We start from the raw sequence: 19,236 nt of genomic DNA, 5'->3' as shown, positions 1-19,236 counted from the left end.
ATTTCATAAATCATATATTCATATGACCCCGTGATTCTGTATTTAAAAATTAAATGCTAAGTAAAGTATGCATGTGTATCTATAGGTCCAGTTGCTGCACATTGTTTTAATCTTTACCGGGAAATTAAAATGCAAAATGACAAGAAATCTTGTGCCCATAATTTTGTCTTTTTGTGTTTTTTCTTTACATTAAATAAAAAAAAATTACTACTGTACAATTTTGTGTAGAATTGGGAAATGAAAAATATATAATTTACCGAGTGAATATATAAAAGAGGGTTCTTTTCGCATGAAATTGAGAAAAATATATAATTTACCGAGTGAATATATAAAAGAGGGTTCTTTTCGCATGAAATTGGACATTCATTGATCCTTGGAGACAATAGATTTGGCATTTGTTTTGCGTTTGCAAATGCCTCTTTTTTCTTTACACAATGCATTAGTTAGAAGTCACTCATCCGTCGTTGTAAATGGGAGCAATAGTTTTGTATTGAAAGAGTCACAAATCGATAAGATCATCTACCTATAAATAGAGTGTAAAAAATGTTTGCCTTCTAAAAATATAGTGAAAATCGACAAGTTATGTTGGGTACAGTTTTAATATAATGTAATTGTTGTAAATATGAAGTAATAGTTGTATCATCGGTTTTGCTGGATACTTTTAAATGAAATTTACTTTAAAAAAAAAGTTATAATGTCAAAAATTACAATTCTATTTTTGGCACACCTAACCTATGTATTTCGGACAAGAACCATTCAGCCATGGATGCAATGAGACTCGGTGAGTGAACTAAGTTTTGATATTCCTTCTTGATTATGGTCAACCCGAATGGAAATAAGGGGGTCAACCAAAAAACAGTTCATTTTGTACTTTTGTTAAGCAGACCAATCGATTATTAAAAAGAAAGGAACTTTTCATCGAAGGAGACAACACCACCTCTTTAGATTGCCTAAGTTGATCACACGTATACATGAGTATCTATTGGTTCATTTTCAATACATTGTCTTAATATAATAATATGCATCTTGAATTGAAAAGATACGGGCACAAGCTCAGATCTTGTGTTCATGTTTTTGTCTATTTTCATGTTCTTTGTCAAATTTAATAGTTTTACAATGCGTGTTTTGACTGTTTAATTATTAAAGCATTGGTAATGGATATGAAACTTGGATATACATTTGATAGAAGAGCAAAATGACTATACAAATTATTGAGTTTCGATTAAAAAGCTTGGATGCATAGGTTTGTATTATCTAATTCATTCAGATAAACATGTTAAGAAAATTATTCTAATGTTAATACACCTAATTCATGTAAATTAGACACGCATAGAAGATCTCTTATTTTTTCTAACTTAGAATAATTTCGACCTTTTAATTAAAATTGATGATTAAGATTTAATAATGATTTTGTAATCTTGATCTTTAATTTTAATTTAATGATTCAAATCTTTTCAAATTGATCTATTAAGTTGGTCACAAACATATGTAGCCCAACTTCTACGGTCAAACATGTTGGCGGGTTATAGAAAGACAACACGATTTTCTGTGTAAATGTTAGCTGAAATTCCAAATATACCAAAAATATTTTCATTTGACCCTCATAATTAATCTACCGTCGATTTATATAATGTAATTCATATATGTAATACTTATGATTATTATCATCAGGGGAGGGATCCAACATGCTACCAATATGGTCACCCCCCTCTCAACTAAGAATATGTTTGTAAGTTTTTAGATATATAAAGTAAGCCCCAACAGAAAATATTTTAATTATTAACCTCCACCCGATTTAAGGTGAATTTTTTTTTCAAGACTTCCATCTTCAAAAAATCATGGATCTGTCATTGACTATGTTAGAAGGAAGTCAGCCTCTAATAAGCACGTTGGTTGTATTTGACCCAAACATGTCCTTCCTATGTACATGAATTGTGTGCCAAACTTTATAATGTGTACTTTGTACACACAGAAAATCACTCCTTTCATACTAAAGAAGAGATCCCAAGTGACATCACTTGTGTGTTGTCAAGCAAAGAAGTCTTCCACATTGGAAGTATGATGTTAAGTGGTGTGTATTTTATGGTATATTTGGTGTGTGTGGGAGTGTATTTGGGCGGGGAATAAGGCAGGATTTGAATGGGCAGGCTTTTTGATTTTTGAAAGTGAGGAGAAAGATAAATAGAGGGAGAATGGAGAAAGAAGACCAAATCATCAGATCTAAAGTGTATTTTTCTCAAAACTTCCTTTCATATCTTTTTTTTTCTTTGAATCTCCAATCCAACTTTTGAAGATGATTTTATATATATGTATATATATATACACATCTGTATATCCATATGTATACATACATCTATAAATCAAGCTTGTTTATTTTTGTCTTGGATGAAAGAAGACGAAAGAAAAAATCAAGGATATAGACATGTGAAATTGCGAAGCGGCTTCTAATGACCATAAAAGGCTGATGATGAGGATAACCTAATTAGACTTCGAATGTTGGATTGGAATTCATGTGTAAGTTTTGATATTTGTTGTTTTATGAATATTTATTTATTTCATAATATATATTGTAGAATTAATGCATCTAAGGTGTTTGATAATATGTATGAAAGATTTTTTTTTTTTTTTATCAATTTGATAGTATAGTTTGTGGTGTTAAAATGATCATAAGCTTTTATTAACCTTAGTTGTCAAACCACTTATCTAAAAATGTCATTTATATACAAAAATCATTTGATATTTTAAAGTTGAGCATTGCCAATGGTGAAAGCAAGTAAAAGAAGCAGAAAAGAAAAAAATCATTTGATATTTTAAAGTTGTACTACTTTGCTTAACCATTATTTTTTGTTTCTTTTGACTGCAGGTGAATGAAAGAGACATGCCAAAACTTTCTTTGACAAAGGAATGGAAAGATTGATAATAAAGTGTTCCCATGAATATAAAAGAGTAAGTCTTGATGGACATAGAGGTATGACTAGATTACTTGAATGAAAATTAAGTGGTTCCTCATGGTTTTGCATAGATATGAAGGTGAAGGGTATGTGGGTTTATTTAGTGTATTCATTGATAGTTGTATATGGTTTTTAAAATTTTATGCTATACATATTTATTTTAATTTTAGATTCAGCCTAATAAGTATTTAGCTAATTAGTTGAATGTATTCTCTATTATGGAGCATGTATGATACTATTCATCTTGAATGTAATAAACTGCTTGCTATTGAAGCTCTTGGATGTTATATCTCAATTGTTAGTTCATCTTTAGCTTCTAATTAAAAGCTTTTCATGTTTGAGTGCAGAGGGAAGCTTGGAATCTTGATTGTTGATTTGCCCATTTGTGAGTGATTTTTGTTCAAGATGACGAACTTGAGGTATTTGAGATAATAAGACGGTATTGAAAGAATCTGATGCACTCCCAAAAATGAAGTACTTTCGGGGTTTTTTATTTTATTTTATGAAGTACTATGGAAATTCAGTTTCGTGATAACTATTAACAGTGTTTTTGTAGAGGGGCTTAAGTGCTTAACTCTTTTAGTGGTGGCGCTGGATTTAATCCTTTCGGTTAAAAGAATGGGTTGGGTAACTCTTCATAAAATCATTTTTAGTAAATTGGGTAAGAAACACCAGTTGTCAAACTACTTCTCTAAAAATGTCATTTATATTGACATATGGTGTATGGTAATTTGGGTAGTTTCTTCAATTGTACAGTTAAGCATTGGATCACAAAATGATAGTGTCATAGAACAAGCAGCATGGAATTTGATTTTAATGGAGCTTTTCATCAAAAAAAAGGTTGATTGGCTATGATGATGTATTTACATTAATAAAAAGGTTGAGATTTTATGTTCCATGGCATGGCATTTGACGTGTGTATGACCTTGCAGTCATATATTCTTTGATGCAGCCATGCTGAATCATTACTGTTACTTCAACAGTTTGAGCCTTTTGACTATTTTAAGCCAAATCGTGATATTTGATACGGAAATTCATTGTTTGATAGCCTTCTTGCCACAACTGGTGTATTTAAATTGGCTATAATTATGTGCTTTATATGATCTTTTTAATAGCTTAATATGATGGTTGTCCCTTTTTGATTGGCTATGATGATGTGTTTACATTAAAAATAAAAAAAGTTTGAGGTTATGTGTTCCTTGGCATGGCACTTGAGGTGTGTATGTGACCTTGTGGTTGCATGCCAATCTTTTTTGATGCAGCCATGTTGAACCATTACTCTTACTTCAACATGTCTGAGCCTATTTGATATTCATACCAAAAATGTTATATTGATACAAAAGTTCGGCATGCTTTCTTGATATATTGCGTCAACAAAAAGTTGGTTCTTCTCTGGTGTGTATGTGACCTTGTGGTTGCGTGCCAATCTGGTCACATTGAACTGCATTGCTTTACCACAAGTTGAATGGACTGATAAAGGTACTACCTTGGTTAAATCATGATCATTATTTTTGGTTCAGCATGTATGGATCATGTAGTTCATATTTGGATGGACTTTTTTGTGCTTCGGTGGTACAAAATGGGTCGTTAACTGGTGGGTCAGCTGGGGCTTTACATTTGTGTGATCAGGGCCTTAACTGGTGGGTCAACTGGGCTTTCACTGGCTTATGAACTGGTGCTTTGACTTGGGCTTCAGCTGGTGACTGGTTCATATTAGTACATGTTGGATTCGGTGGGTTGACCGGTTAACATTAATTAGGTTTTCTATTTTGGTTGTATTTTAAATTACATAGCCCTGTTCAGAATGCAGCACCAAGGCCTTTTCATTTATATGAGTTCATTGTTTCAGGTATCAATAGCATGTAAACTCAACATAATAATTGCGTGTTACTAGCTCATTGTCCTTTGCTTTGTTTTCGCAAAACTTTGAAGTGGTAAGATGTAAATCCTCGAATTGTTCTGCACAACAAATTTGTAAAAGTTGTCTCCTGCTACGACAAAGAAAAGGTGATACCTGTACATTATCTCTTTATATTGGTTTTCTTATACCATGTATATATTACAGTGAAACTATAACAACCTTTCAATTACAATGAAACTTATTGTTTATTCATGCATTATAGTTGATATAACATTCCTAGGATGCTGCCTTTGTACAGGCAGCTCTTTGGCTACCGAAGAGGAGAAGGACACTGCCACCCATCCTCGGGTAAAAAGGCCTATCGCTTTTTGGAGAAAAACTTATGGAAGATGCATCTTGTAGCAGACCAGTCAAGAAGAAGCTACAAGCATACTCTTTCACAACACCCATTTAGGTTAGATTACTCTTATAATCATAATTTAGCACGTTTAATCGAGTATTGTATAAGAAAAGATGGAAGAAAACTCACTTTACATATAGTGATGAAAATACATGTTAATAGTGATGAAAATACATGTTAATTGTGAATTTACTGAATCTGCAGTTTGCACTTGCACCTAGCAGCTAGCTTGCAGGTATGAGCAAAAATAAATATTAGGATACAAAATGAAGGGTTCGGTTATGTGTCTGCTATAGTGCTGGTAAATCATGAAACTTTAACTAATTATGATCATTATATAATTGTGTATGTGGTGTTCATTCTCAAGAAACCATAATTGTTTGACATGACAACTACAGAGATATACTTAACTTGATGGGTCAAAACGGGCGGGTTGGGTAAGAGGTGAAAACGCGTAGGTTTTTTGGAACTGGTTGACTTTATTGGTTAATTACTATTTACTGATAAAAAAATAAAAATAAATATAGATAAACACTTGCAATGGGTTCTACTGTGATGGGTTAACTCCAAATTCAAAAACCAAGTCTACAATGTGTACTTAAAATTGAACCAGATAGTTTCTATCTATTGATGGTGACATGCCTTATCAATCTTATTTTTTAGCAAAAATGAGACTGGATCTTTTCATAGTTTTGTAGCCAATATTGATGAAGTTGTGACCAGTCAAATGACATTTTATTGTAGTCTTTTCATTTTTTTAGAAGATTTAAGTTCTCTGCATTGTGCTTTCACTATATACATCTAAAACATGTTGTGGGATGATGATGATGATGAATCCTTGTGGCATGCAGTTTTATCAAATTCACCGTAGTCTTAATTTTAAAACTCGAGACACGGGCAGACTATATGGAATAGAAACTTTACATTTGTGTAGGGGTCCAAAACGCATATGGGTGGTACTACCAGGCTAAGATGGACTTATTTTCAAGTTGGAGACTGCAAATCTGCTCAACCGTAAGAAATTGGTATAATACTTTTGATTATACTAATTTATACTAATATCTAACTAGAGAAACTGATTGTGTTTGTATCGGATATGGTAATCAGACTTTTATTGACTGTCCGTTTAACATGTATTGGTCTTTAATCTTCATGACCAAGAGAACATGAGCCAACACGGGTGATTTAGGACCTTAGAGTCTTGATGCTTTTTCTGAAAAACAACTTGTCAGCTTCTTGGTAAATTTATGGGCAACAAAATGTGACTGCCGAAGTTAGTATTCAGGTTTTTACATATTTGACTTATTTGAGTCAATGTAGAAGTATTGATAGGGGTGTTTGGTTTGTAATATTTTTGAAAAAAAAAAAATGGGTAAAGACTGATTTGCAATGTGAATTGATGTTTGGTTTGTAATCCTTTTGGAAAAAGAATAATTAAGGATTAATTAGTTTTTCTATCTTTAATAAAGATTTCAAGAAGTTTTAATGGCAAATGCGGTCTTAATTTTTATCTTATATACATTACTGGTCTTGCTAATGAAGAAAGTGAATCAAATCTGTTTTTTAGATGGTCCAGTCAAAGCTCCAGTCAATATTGGATAAATTTAGCATGAAATCTACTGATATTGATGGTTTCTTAATGCTTGCAAGTTATTATTGTGAGGCAGCCTTTGTTCCTTGCTGCCTGATTTCGCAACAAGCAACGACCAGGGTTCTTGCCAATGGGTGCCTTGCTAATGGGTGACTTTCTAGCAGCACAACTTGCCAGGCCAAAAGCCTGGTGGTTTTCTATATGTTTAAATTACACTGTTTTGTTTTTATATGTTGGATTGCAGGATATACACGAGTATTCTGTTCATAGTCCACTTGCAAACAAGCTTGGTGTTTGTACGATTATAAATGTTTCAATCTGAAAGGTATTTGATACAATAGTAGAGGTGGAGAAAATGGATGTGTCGTGTAATGGGTGAATATAGGTTCATGTCATAACAGGTAGGATCTAAGCTGGGATAGGTTGGGTTGAATATGTTGAAACACTTGTACCAACTTATTTTGTATGTGCTGATTAAATATCACTTTGCATATATATACACTATATTTGCGGCTTCACAATAACTTGACCATATATTATGTGTATATATGATATATCTAATAGTTTGTTTTTTAGTTTTTGATTTAAGATTTTGCAGTGAAAAAGTTCATGTTGGTGGTCATGGAATTCTTGGTCCAGGTCACAATGCCCAGATTGAAGTCATATAAGATCAAACATGGAAGACTTCATAAAACTATCACTAAGGATGCAATAAAGAAGATGGGAATGGTGGAATACTTGATAATGGGAAGTATCTTAGATATACCCCAATGCAAGTTGAAGCTTTGGAAAGACTATATCGTGAGTATCCAAAACCAAGTTAAATTAGGCGATAATTAGGTTAATAGTTTGATTACTATTAATTTTTTCATATATAGTTCATGGTGCATTTAGATTATGCTAAGCAATGGTGATATTTCAAACACATAATGTCTTATATAAATATCGGCTTAATATCTTTTATTACTATCTGTAATATCTAATGTACAACTCCTACTTTGTCCGGTTTATATCTAATGCTATTTTATTACTTTCACATTATATATAACTAATATATTTAGTGTAAAATTTAGTTGTTTTAAAATCCTTCTGCATTTTCCCGCGAGATAAAAATCTATATTTACTAAAATAAAGACGTGAACTAGGATGGATGTTTACCACTGCCCCATTTGTTTGTTTGTATTTTATTTATTGTATTGTTTCAGATAAGGTACCACCCCACCCCATCCACTCATTGAACACGTCACTTGATCTTTTTAACCCTTTTTCTTAGTACTTCACGCCTTTTGTAACATTGAAAATTCTCAAACACTCCCCTCCACTTCCATCCATTGCTCCCCCAATTCCCAAATTTATTAGGTCAAAAAAAATTAATTAAATTAAAAAATGGTAGCAAACTCCGATCAAAACAACCTAGACGGAGGATCCGACGAACAACAACGCCGATCCGAAATCTACACTTACGAAGCCCCATGGCACGTTTACGCCATGAACTGGAGTGTTCGCCGTGATAAAAAATATCGTCTCGCTATCGCTAGCCTTCTCGAACAGTACCCTAACCGGGTCGAAATTGTCCAGCTTGACGACTTAAATGGTAATATCCGATCCGACCCGACTTTATCCTTCGAACACCCTTACCCACCCACTAAGCTCATTTTCATACCCGATAAAGAATGCCAAAAGCCTGACCTTTTAGCTACCTCATCCGATTTCCTCCGCATTTGGCGGATTAATGACGACAATGACGTCACCGATGATGGTGTGACTGATAGTAATGGTAATTCTAGGAAAGTTGAGATGAAGAGTTTGTTGAATAATAACCGAAACAGCGAGTTTTGTGGACCGATTACTTCCTTCGATTGGAACGAAGCCGAACCGAAACGAATCGGGACGTCGAGTATCGATACGACATGTACGATTTGGGATATCGAAAGGGAGACGGTTGATACGCAGCTAATTGCACATGATAAGGAGGTTTATGACATTGCATGGGGTGGTGTAGGAGTGTTTGCTAGTGTTTCAGCTGATGGATCAGTGAGAGTTTTCGATTTACGAGATAAAGAGCATTCGACGATTATTTACGAGAGTTCTGAACCCGATACGCCTTTAGTTAGGTTAGGATGGAATAAGCAGGATCCGAGGTATATGGCAACAATTATAATGGATACTGCGAAAGTGGTCGTGCTTGATATTCGTTTTCCCACATTGCCTGTTGTGGAACTGCAGAGGCATCAAGCGAGTGTGAATGCGATAGCGTGGGCTCCGCATAGTTCGTGTCATATTTGTACTGCTGGTGATGATTCGCAGGCGTTGATTTGGGATTTGTCGTCCATGGGACAGCCGGTTGAAGGTGGGTTGGATCCGATATTGGCTTATACTGCTGGTGCTGAGATTGAGCAGTTGCAGTGGTCTTCGTCTCAGCCTGATTGGGTTGCTATTGCTTTTGCGTCTAAGCTTCAAATTCTGAGGGTATGATATATATTGTAGTGTATCGTATCATGTATTAGGCTCGGGTTTCTGTGTTGTTCGGCTGCAGTTGTTTTTTCTTAGATTGACTTCTAGTTTATTTAGAATTTTGGGAGTTGGAATACATTGACCCATTTGCATTTTTCCAATTAAATGTTTTGTTGTTTCTGTGATGTTCATTATATTTGCTCTGTTACCTTATTGATCTGCACAAGCACACATAATAAATAAATAAATAAAATCATGCTGTTATCTAGCCGAATGGGAATGCAAAAGCAGGTTAGAAGGCATCCAGTTTTGCAGGTTGAACATCATGTGTGAGCTGGTAAACTGATTTTACCGATGATAAATATGTTTACCTGTTCATGGAGTTATGCTTTGTTTTAGGGTTGCGTTTATCCCCTTTGTTTTTAGGTATACAGACTGCTCTTTGACTGACTTAACAAGAAATTTGCACCATACACAGTATACCAAACCCTTTGAATGATCTTGTACAGGAGACCAACCCTTTGAATCATGCGCTTGGAAGGAAGTCAATATGGTTTTTCAGTTACATATGATCCGTTTGTATACCATTGATCCTGACTTAAATAGTTATTAGGGATGGTTTATGTGTGCCAGTAAAAACAATTTTAGCTAAGAAGGAAACAGATCATATGAGTCGAATGGTTGAAACAGGATTAAAAGTGCTAAAAGATTATTTCCCCTGTACACAGCCTTATAATCTTTTATCAAATGTTTTAAGATTATTACTGAAATAGCGTGTACGGCGTCAACCAAACCCTGTTTCATCTCGCACTATGAAAGTGTGCATTTCAGCTGCAAATCCATTTTGAACACTTCCCCAACCCATCCATCTTGCCAATTACTCGTATGATAATAGTGACATTCTGATATATTTTAACAGTATCAAGTGAGGGAGACACACTTTAGGTATTCGAATATACTTTTGGATGGACTATATATGTAGACAATTCAAGCTGATGCATTTTTTAAAACAATGTGTTGCAATTCAGACACTGTATTTAAAACAAAACTTACACATGAATGTACATCACCTTGTTGTATGGCTTTTGGTACTTTGTTTATTAATGTATAACAATGAACAGAAACGAAACATTGAAGCTATTCCATTCTTAAATACAACAAAAAGAAAAAAATATACCCCGGTCCCAGATACTATAATATGTCTCCTTAAAACAACCAATGCTTCTTCCTTGGCTTATGCTGCACCATAGCTTCTGCAAAATGAGCAAACTATGATTAACATACCACCCTCTAAGTTAGGATACTTCCTAAATCATAGATAGCAAAGAAAGTACACCTCGGATCTCATAAAGTGAGTTGTAGTGCACCTCAGACCAAAAGCTTAGCCACAGTTCTGTGTGTCAAAAAGATACAAGGATACTGAATGAGGTCAACCAAAAACTTGCTGGTCAATTATCGTGTTGGCGACTAGCTTGCTTTTTATTTTATCTATTTTCCTTTGTAGTGTTTAACTGGACTTTATGTGAGTCCTGTTTATAAAAAGAAAAGAAAGAAATATCAGGATACCTCGCTCAGGTGCCCGATGTTGTGGAGTGATTTCTATAAAGCATGTCTCTCTGAATGAGGTTAAAAGACATATCTTGGCAGCAAACTGTATACAAGGAAAAAAAACATCTAATAAAAATGATTGAAGAAAATGAGATCTTGCAATCTAACCATAACTGATAAACCATAGACCACTTTGAGGCTCTATGTAGCAAATCAAATTTCATATACATGGACCACCGAAAGAGTTGATATCAACATACAAAATACAATCGACATTAAAGCAAGAACCATAAGTCAGCAAACACATCACATCGCAATAAACAATCCTGAAAATCATATTCTAAAATTTAAAGTGCCCAATCCCACCCAATATACTTGTATATACATTTAACACACCTTCATTATGGTAAAGTATATATAATAGCTTCCATCTTACTTCTTTTGCAAAGTCTGGTATGAACTTTAAGATATTCCGTAAAATATTATAGGACATTACATATTGCATACATATAGAACATTAACTGATTCATCATCATATACAAGTCAAGATACAGGAAATGCCTTGACAACTTGTGACCAAACCCAAAGTTTCCCCTGAAAACAAGCAGCCTAAAAAGTTGGTGCATTAGAATTTCAAAGCAAATTGCTATTATTTTCTACTTTTTTCATTCTAACCTCTGCATATGTTTAAACCTAAACTAGGTTAAATCTAAACCAATCCTTGATGCCGTTGATTAACATCGTATAAACAAAGCATCTATCTCCAAATTGTATATCTATAGACACCATGAGTTTCAGAAATAACAAATCACAAAGTTGGCTCCACATACATATGAATTATGGAGAAGTTTCATGCAACATGTTTATAGTATTATGAGTTGACATGCGATAAAAACATACCCTATCAGCAGCTGCTTGTAGGGTTACGTGATCTCCCCATTCACCTGTTCTGTAAATGCAAACATTCAGTCACAAAACTGTATATGCATTTTATATGAAAGAAAATCAAAATGATCATGCTACATGCAATCAAGGCAAAATTTATATTCAAATATAACATGTCGCATGGATTTTGAATTAATTTTCTTTACAGATAAGATAAGTCACGACCCCGTAATGAAGTATCCTACTTGGATATTTTTTTGTAATACTTCTTGTACTTCATTGGAACATAGCCTTCATACAGAGAACGGCAGTCCTTCAGCTGAAAAATAACAGTCGAGAGCACAAATGAGACTACATGTCGACATTAGCACAAATGAGGTGGCTTCCTACATATAGCTAAAAACGGCACCATAAAGAAATGATGCACAGAATGGACACATAAAAACTAGTGCAGAACGAACCTGCTTCACAACCTCCTTCCGGACATGTTTGTGATACTCAGGTGATCTGTAGAGCTGATCAGAAACTGCACGGAACTAAAAGCCATGGAAGAAACTATTTAATAAACACTTAGCTTATGAACTATAAATAATACACAGAACATGAAAAAAACAGACACACCTGACAATTTCCGTCCCCAGAGACTTTCACTTCATACAAACCGTAAACTTGCAACCTGAACAAACATAAAGATAGAATTATATAACTAAACATATTACTTATGCATTAACATTGATAGTTGTTGTACAAAAGAACAAGCCACTCAAAATGCACACCTCTGGCTCAACCGTTGATGATCCAAACTAGCATCACTTATATTGGGAATAAACGAATTAATCCGCGGTACATGCTAAACATTTCAATCAAACAATAAAAAAAAATCACATGAGAACCAACCAAGCAATATACCAACAGCATCCATACAAGTAACTTAATCTGTAATCATCATTACCCGAACAGGTTCGAGATTAGTAAGCCGCCTACCAACGGAACCATCTATCTTAGCATACTCTTCAGATAACATAGCAGCAATCATCCCGTCATCTTCAACATCCGGTTGACTGCTGCTCAACGAATTAGTTGAGCTAGAACATTCACCAACACTCGTCTGATGATGATGATCCGATGAATGCCCCCCTTGGTTTCCATTTCTCATCATACCAAAATTTATCACAAGGTATCGAGCTCTCTTATTCCTAATAATATATAAGAATAACTGAACAATTTCTAATAAATCAATCAATCAAACACACACACAAATTGTATTTCTTTATTTATTAACAATACTAAAATAAGAAGAATCTAGATCCAGGATAATAATTATTATTATATTAGGGGAAATATAGAATAAGATAAATATATATAGGTTACAATTATACGGAATGTAAGATCAGCAGATATATTTCAACACAAGTCAAATTTGATTCATATATATATGTGGTCGCAAGTGTGAATTTTAAGGGATAGATGATATATTTCGGGTATATAATTAGGAAAGATAATGAAGCATACCGTGCTGTTGCTGTTGCTGTTGCGAATTATGTGGGGAGATATGATAGATATGTCTATGTATTTGTATACGTACGTTTAATTTAATTATATTTGATGTGTAAAAAAAAGGAAAGATATGAGGAGAGGTAAAAAGTTAGATAAACTGTCAGATCGACTGGTTTATTGACTTTCTAGCACACGGGAGATGGTTGAAAAAGACCAGAGCGAGCCAACAACAGGGAAACGTTTATTTGGGCCCGTACCCAACTGCCCTTTCCCTCCCTCCCTCCCTCCATTTTTTTATCTGGATTACATATATGGAGTGCATGTTTATAAAGATGGAGAAGCGGTGAGCATATCATATACTTGTATATATTGTATATTGTATTTGAGTTTGTATTAGCAGTATGTTTAATTGATAATAAAAAAGTATGTCTAATTGATTTTATAACTTCATACCAGACCCCGAAAACCAATCTTTCAATCACAAAACTCAACCCAAAGTTGCACTTGCAAACAATAACCGTTTTATCTATTTGTCTAAGTTCAAGTGAAGCTTGTTTCTATGCATTTTGGAGATAACTAGCGAAAGTGAGAATACAAACTAGAGATCAAACATGGTCACAAAATCCCACACGCCCGACTCGGTTAATAAAGATTGTTACTTTATAAAAATACTCAAATACCTAATAAGTCGATAAGTAAAGTCCAACATGAGTCCTTAGATCACAAGTTGGCAAAATCCATATATTTGTTATTTGCTCTTTGTCATGATATTATTTAACCACAAGAGGTTGTAAAGGGTGGATAATTTTCCAAGACTAGGTTAATAAAGTTCGTGATTCCACAGAAAAACCTAACAAGTCGATAAATAAAGTCCAACATATGTGTCCTTAGATCACAAGTTGGCAAAACCCATGTATAAAATGCAGCCAACAATTGGCAAACTAAAGAATTTTAAGAATCATCCAAAGATATACATCCAAATCCAATCCAATCAAACAACTATACAACAGTGGCAGTGGCACTTTCCTCTTCTTCCCGATTTACTACAAACATATACTCCTTTCATAAAGGAGTATCAATGAGTCTCATACATACACTAATCCTCTTCGCTTGAAGTAGTATCCAGCATATTTACATTTTCCTCAACTGGAATCCTACTCCAGCCTGATGGGCTTCTTAACGACAACAACTTTGATCGGTCATTACTGACTCCTCTGAATCCCGTCATTTTTGAAGAGACCATGGGCATTGCAAAAACCGAGGAAGCATGCATTGTATCATCTCCCATACCCATCAACAATGTGCATGTACTCTGTACCCAAAAAATTACAATACATGAGATAAATAAGTTCACAGATTCCATCTTTTGGTTCCATTCCAATCAGGAATGAAAATTTGCACAACCTTTGCCCTGACAACCGCAGCTGAGACTTTCGTTGACATTGCTCGTAAAAGCGACTTCATATCCTTGATTGGTGAGTCTTCAATCGGCTTGGTTAACCTTTAAAAGAACATTCGTATTATTTCCCATTTATAACATGTCTCCATCAAAATGAAAAACTACATGTTTGGGAAATAAATTAGAAAAAATAGCTCCAACAAACTCTTCATTTAGTTATTTCTGTTGCTTCCTTCTTGATATTTGTGTGTTTGCTTCTAGTCAAACTAACCTTTCTACATCAGAGTTGATGTTTGAGGAAGATACAGACGATAAAGGACTTTCCTTGGCTTCTCCTGAAAAAGAAAACGAACAAATCAGACAAGTTTCCAATGCAGATACTATAATCATAAGTAGAGCACAACTATGTACCTTTCGATTCATCAGGTGCCAGCAATGAAATTCCAATAAATACTGAAATCATTCCCATAATAAACATCGCAGTCCTCAAGGCATTGAATACCTGATATAAACGAGTATTAACACAATTAGCCTCATACGACTTCTAAGATAATATCCAGTACTCAATGAGAGAGATAGGAGACCTGATATTCCTGGAAATACACAAATCCAGTACAAATTGAAAAAAAGGTCCATGCTATCTGAAACATAGGTACTATAAGTATTGCATCATACAGAGACAATCCTTCATTCAACCTTGCCATCTGTCGATAAGATTACGTAGAAAAAAAATCAATATCATCCAATTTGTGGAATCTAAATTTATTGTAAATAAAAGGTCTGAGATATTACTAAATTATTACCCAAAATCCAGCAGTGCATAGAAACATTAAAAGAATCGAATACGTGAACCAGCTATCCAGACGATATGAACTTGACATGGACAATCTTAAAAGGTTTGAACTGAAAAAATACGAAAAGAACTGTTCATTAATAACATATAACCCCACATATGGAATCTGGTAGAAGAACATTGCATCGAGTAAAAGACTCACAGAGACTTTGCAAAGAGAACTGAACATGATCCAATGGCTCCTGAAACTACAGCGAATGAAAAAGGAAGCATTAACTTCCAGTAGGTCTTAAGATCCTTCCCTGGAATAGCAAGCAACTGTTCTCCTCTCCTGATTATCCCAATTTATATAAGTCAATTTATAGTATAGATGAAACAACCCTAAGGATAAAATTATCACAATGCTACTAACCTGTATACATAATGATGCAAGATAACCACAAGCACCAATAGTAGACAGTAAGAAAGGAAGGTAGTGTTACTGTATTTCTCTGCCAGCTGCTCCTGTGTGTAAACTGTAGGATTTCAAAGAAAATAAAAGGAAAAAATTATTCAGAAAAATAGACCCAAAATTTAAAATTCAAAAGTAAAGCTACAATTCAAGAGAACAATCTATACCAGGGGATTGGTGATTGCCAAAAGCAACAAGGAAGGTGTTTCCTAGAACGATAAAAGTTGTGGCAACTAATACTCTACAGAAGAAAAGGTACAATCGAAGTGTCACTAGAAGTTCCAGATTTCATAACATGATAAATATGATGCACATTTTAAGACGTACTTGACAGTCACTGTTTTGTTCAGAACAACGTAGGCAAATGCGATGTTTGACACAAATTGGACAGATCCCAATGCTGCAAGAAGCGACTGCTCAAACACAAGACAATAAAGATAGATAAATACACAAAGCCATTTAGAACTTGGAATAGGGGGTAATATGATCAAATTAGGGAAACAAATGATAGAAGTCAACATTTTATTACCGTCATCCGTCCCAAATAAACAAAAAGCACACATTCTTAGAATTGTGTTAGGCACTGTAATACTCAAATGTCTATTTAAACCATATAAAGTACACTTTTAAGAATGTACATTTAGCACACTTCTGTGACATGTGAAACTAGCTGAATTGTTTTGGAAGTGGACATTCTGTTTTACGAAGACTAGAACATAAAGGTGTTTAATTTGGGACGAACGTAGTAATATTCTAGAAAACAAAAAACATCTTCATACTGACCTGGGCGGCATATCCAAACGAAATAAAGTTAAGAGCATTTCCAAAAGCGAAAAATAGAATACCTGCAGCAAATCGACATAAACGTAATATGAATTATTGGCAACTCAAATGATGCACCAACTCAGCAGAAACAGTAGAAATATAAGCACCAACTCCTTTAAAAAGTTTACCGATTCTCCAAGACTGGAAGCTTATAATAGGCTTCAATATCGTCTTTCCATTTATTCCTTCCCCTAATAATGCATGTCTTTCTCTCTATAACATTTTAGTAACAACTCAAATTAAGCCCAAAATATTCATAGCTCGTATCATAAGAAGGAAGTTATCACAGAAAGAAGCTAAGTACCTCATCATGGCCCAATTTAAGAAGATTAGTTCCAAAGTTAATGGCAATGCTACCAAATAGATTAATAAAAGCTCCAATCACCCACTCGCCCATAGATTACTAAAAAAACTGGTCTACGTGACGAAGGTTGTTTCTTAAAATCCGAACAACGTTTAAAGATCTTGAGTAGTCAGGAGATAATCAAACGACGAAATGAGTTCTCTAACATCCATCGGTTAGTCCACTTTGTCTTAAACAACTGAAACTCAACTGCCTGCAAGCTTTTTATTTTACATAACACACATTAGTGTATAAACAATGAAGCCAGGCAACATATGAATTATTGGCATAATACAAAATAGAATAAATAAATAATTTGTTACAGATAATAATGACGAAAAAAATAAGCAGCAGTTTGTTAGCTGTCATATTAGTTGTGTTGAAGAAAAGAAACTACAGTAGTTTTTTTAGAGTCAACTAAACGATGTCGTATTGAAGAAAAATCATACTACTGATAATGAGTATTAGATTAATCATTAATTACAGAAAAATAATGTGAATAATGAATTCAATGGAAACAGAAATTAAATATATAAGCATCATATTTACAGAGGTTAAAAAAATCGTCATATGATTAACATTAATAACAGATCACAAATTAACTATTAATTGATATACATATACAAATACATATACATAATACTATAATTAATATGTATAGATCGGATAAAAAAAATATAACTGGAATAACAGATCGGAGATCAGAAGCTGTACCTGAGAAAATAACAAGAAGGAAGCTTTTTTTATAGCCGGGAATCAAATCTGGAAAATTTGTTTACAGGTTGTATTTATTATTCGTATATATTTTGGTAAGAATGTACGTATGTATATATGAATAAAATAAATAAACAAATTCAGTTATTTGATAATGAAGAAAAGGGGGAGAAAATTTAAATTGAGATTAGCGTGGAATGAGAATCAAGCTAGAAATTGGAATTGGAATTGAAATTGAAATTGAGGGGGGTGAGGTGGGGTGTTGTTTTAGGACCAAAAGTCAGGAAGAAGGCAGGCTAGTTGCTAGATGGTCCTTTCTTTATTTGTCAAAAATATTTTTGGGTCTGGTCATCTTCGGTGGGCTTTCAAATGAAATAAGCATGTGATTTTACAACTACCCAACCGTCGGCGAAATAACCAACCGCTTCAATCTATGCTCCTTTTCTCATCATCATGCGTTGTTAAAACGCTTAAATGCAAAAGTAGCAAATTACTTTGCACAATAAGAATTTTGACTTATATAATTATCTTGTTTAGTATGCAACATATATTGTTTAAACTTTAACGATTTTCATGGATGACAAATTTTGAGGTTTTTCACTCCGTATACCTGTAAAGGTTCATAGTTAATATTTCGTTATATACAGTACGTGCAAGACTTCACCATTATATAATGTATTTGGTGTCATATATCGACGAAATGTTTGAAAAACAAACATATATTGTTTAAAATTTAATTATAACCTTCAAAAATTATCTTAAAAAAAATAAATTATAAAACTTCATTTACACTATATATAAAATAATATTTTATAATAACATAACAAACTATTTGCGAGAATAATTAAAATATATAAATTCCGATTTATGCCATGATAGAAAATATTCTCGTCGTATTGCGTTCTTAGAATGCGATTAGCCAATTAGTTTTCCTTGAAAATGGACCTAATTACTAAAGTGCCACTAATTTGTTCTTAGAAGCATTTGACTTTTGACTATTCTTACTTCCTTGACTTTCTATTAACGTAACTTAGCTCCAAATTCAAACACTCAAACGAATATAATATGGATTATAACTTTTGAATGTAAAAGTTAACACGTTTCGATAAGTGTTTAAAGTTATCTAACTCTTATCCATAATGTGACGTACATCACCGATATGCAAACTTGACACCTGCTAACTTCGCTTGAACCAACTTTTGTGTTTTGGTGTCTTATGCAAAATAACTTCCCAGAATACCAGCTCATATTGATAAAATTATATATGTTACCAAATAATAGAGGGATTAGTTTCCTGGAATGTAACTATCTTTGACCGAATGTCTATAGTAGGAAAAAACTAAAGTTATGTGTATTGTATGTAAGCAACTTGAAAAAATGTTTATTGTATGTAAAAAAACATACGTGGCAACCATATACAGGTGCCACTTGTCAGATTTTAATTGGTTGAAACGAAATTCTTACATACAATAAACATTATTTCAAAGTTGTTTACATACAATACACACAACTTTAGTTATTTCC

At 33.7% G+C, this 19,236-nt stretch overlaps 3 protein-coding genes across 4 annotated transcripts; 1 reads left to right on the top strand and 2 right to left on the bottom strand.

The window, feature by feature from the left end:
* The first annotated feature begins 8,107 nt into the window (after positions 1 to 8,107).
* On the top strand, positions 8,108 to 9,437 carry LOC122603191 (WD repeat-containing protein LWD1). The gene has a single exon (XM_043775831.1). It carries the CDS (start codon positions 8,190 to 8,192, stop codon positions 9,276 to 9,278), a length of 1,089 nt encoding a protein of 362 aa, XP_043631766.1. The 5' UTR covers positions 8,108 to 8,189; the 3' UTR covers positions 9,279 to 9,437.
* An 803-nt stretch (positions 9,438 to 10,240) lies between these two features.
* LOC122603818 (OVARIAN TUMOR DOMAIN-containing deubiquitinating enzyme 12) lies at positions 10,241 to 13,436 on the bottom strand. Of its 2 annotated transcripts, none has more exons than XM_043776638.1 (10): positions 13,203 to 13,436; positions 12,643 to 12,906; positions 12,467 to 12,540; positions 12,312 to 12,366; positions 12,152 to 12,226; positions 11,936 to 12,009; positions 11,706 to 11,754; positions 10,824 to 10,908; positions 10,594 to 10,650; positions 10,241 to 10,510 (listed from the first exon to the last, which is right to left on the bottom strand). In XM_043776638.1, the coding sequence occupies exons 2-10, from the start codon at positions 12,847 to 12,849 to the stop codon at positions 10,464 to 10,466; spliced, it is 723 nt and encodes a 240-aa protein (XP_043632573.1). In that variant the 5' UTR covers positions 12,850 to 12,906; positions 13,203 to 13,436; the 3' UTR covers positions 10,241 to 10,463. The 2 variants fall into 2 exon arrangements, with proteins under 2 accessions (XP_043632573.1, XP_043632572.1); XM_043776637.1 differs by having other exon boundaries at positions 12,643 to 12,886.
* A 613-nt stretch (positions 13,437 to 14,049) lies between these two features.
* LOC122603260 (probable magnesium transporter NIPA8) lies at positions 14,050 to 18,046 on the bottom strand. The gene is made up of 14 exons (XM_043775923.1): positions 17,713 to 18,046; positions 16,960 to 17,219; positions 16,784 to 16,868; positions 16,614 to 16,675; positions 16,158 to 16,243; positions 15,998 to 16,071; positions 15,792 to 15,894; positions 15,582 to 15,710; positions 15,390 to 15,489; positions 15,171 to 15,290; positions 14,998 to 15,088; positions 14,858 to 14,921; positions 14,592 to 14,688; positions 14,050 to 14,499 (listed from the first exon to the last, which is right to left on the bottom strand). Exons 2-14 carry the CDS (start codon positions 17,050 to 17,052, stop codon positions 14,284 to 14,286), a joined length of 1,320 nt encoding a protein of 439 aa, XP_043631858.1. The 5' UTR covers positions 17,053 to 17,219; positions 17,713 to 18,046; the 3' UTR covers positions 14,050 to 14,283.
* Between the last annotated feature and the right edge of the window lie 1,190 nt (positions 18,047 to 19,236).

The sequence above is a fragment of the Erigeron canadensis genome, chromosome 6 (assembly GCF_010389155.1).
Source record: "Erigeron canadensis isolate Cc75 chromosome 6, C_canadensis_v1, whole genome shotgun sequence".
NCBI classification, from domain to species: domain Eukaryota; kingdom Viridiplantae; phylum Streptophyta; class Magnoliopsida; order Asterales; family Asteraceae; genus Erigeron; species Erigeron canadensis.
The sequence above is the reverse complement of the archived record's forward strand: the minus strand, read 5'-3'. Positions and strand labels throughout refer to the sequence as shown.

Bases quoted from the DNA above. Each gene is read 5' to 3' on its own strand.
- LOC122603818 (XM_043776638.1), bottom strand. From the start codon at position 12,849: ATGATGAGAAATGGAAACCAAGGGGGGCATTCATCGGATCATCATCAT. The intron at 12,541-12,642 runs GTAATGATGATT...TGAAATGTTTAG, and splicing joins CTAATCTCGAACCTGTTCGG to CATGTACCGCGGATTAATTC. The intron at 12,367-12,466 runs GTGTGCATTTTG...ATGTTTGTTCAG, and splicing joins CATCAACGGTTGAGCCAGAG to GTTGCAAGTTTACGGTTTGT.
- LOC122603260 (XM_043775923.1), bottom strand. From the start codon at position 17,052: ATGGGCGAGTGGGTGATTGGAGCTTTTATTAATCTATTTGGTAGCATT. The intron at 15,895-15,997 runs GTATAGATTGTT...GAAATCCTACAG, and splicing joins TGGCAATCACCAATCCCCTG to TTTACACACAGGAGCAGCTG. The intron at 15,711-15,791 runs GTTAGTAGCATT...TGGGATAATCAG, and splicing joins TTGCATCATTATGTATACAG to GAGAGGAGAACAGTTGCTTG.
- LOC122603191 (XM_043775831.1), top strand. From the start codon at position 8,190: ATGGTAGCAAACTCCGATCAAAACAACCTAGACGGAGGATCCGACGAA.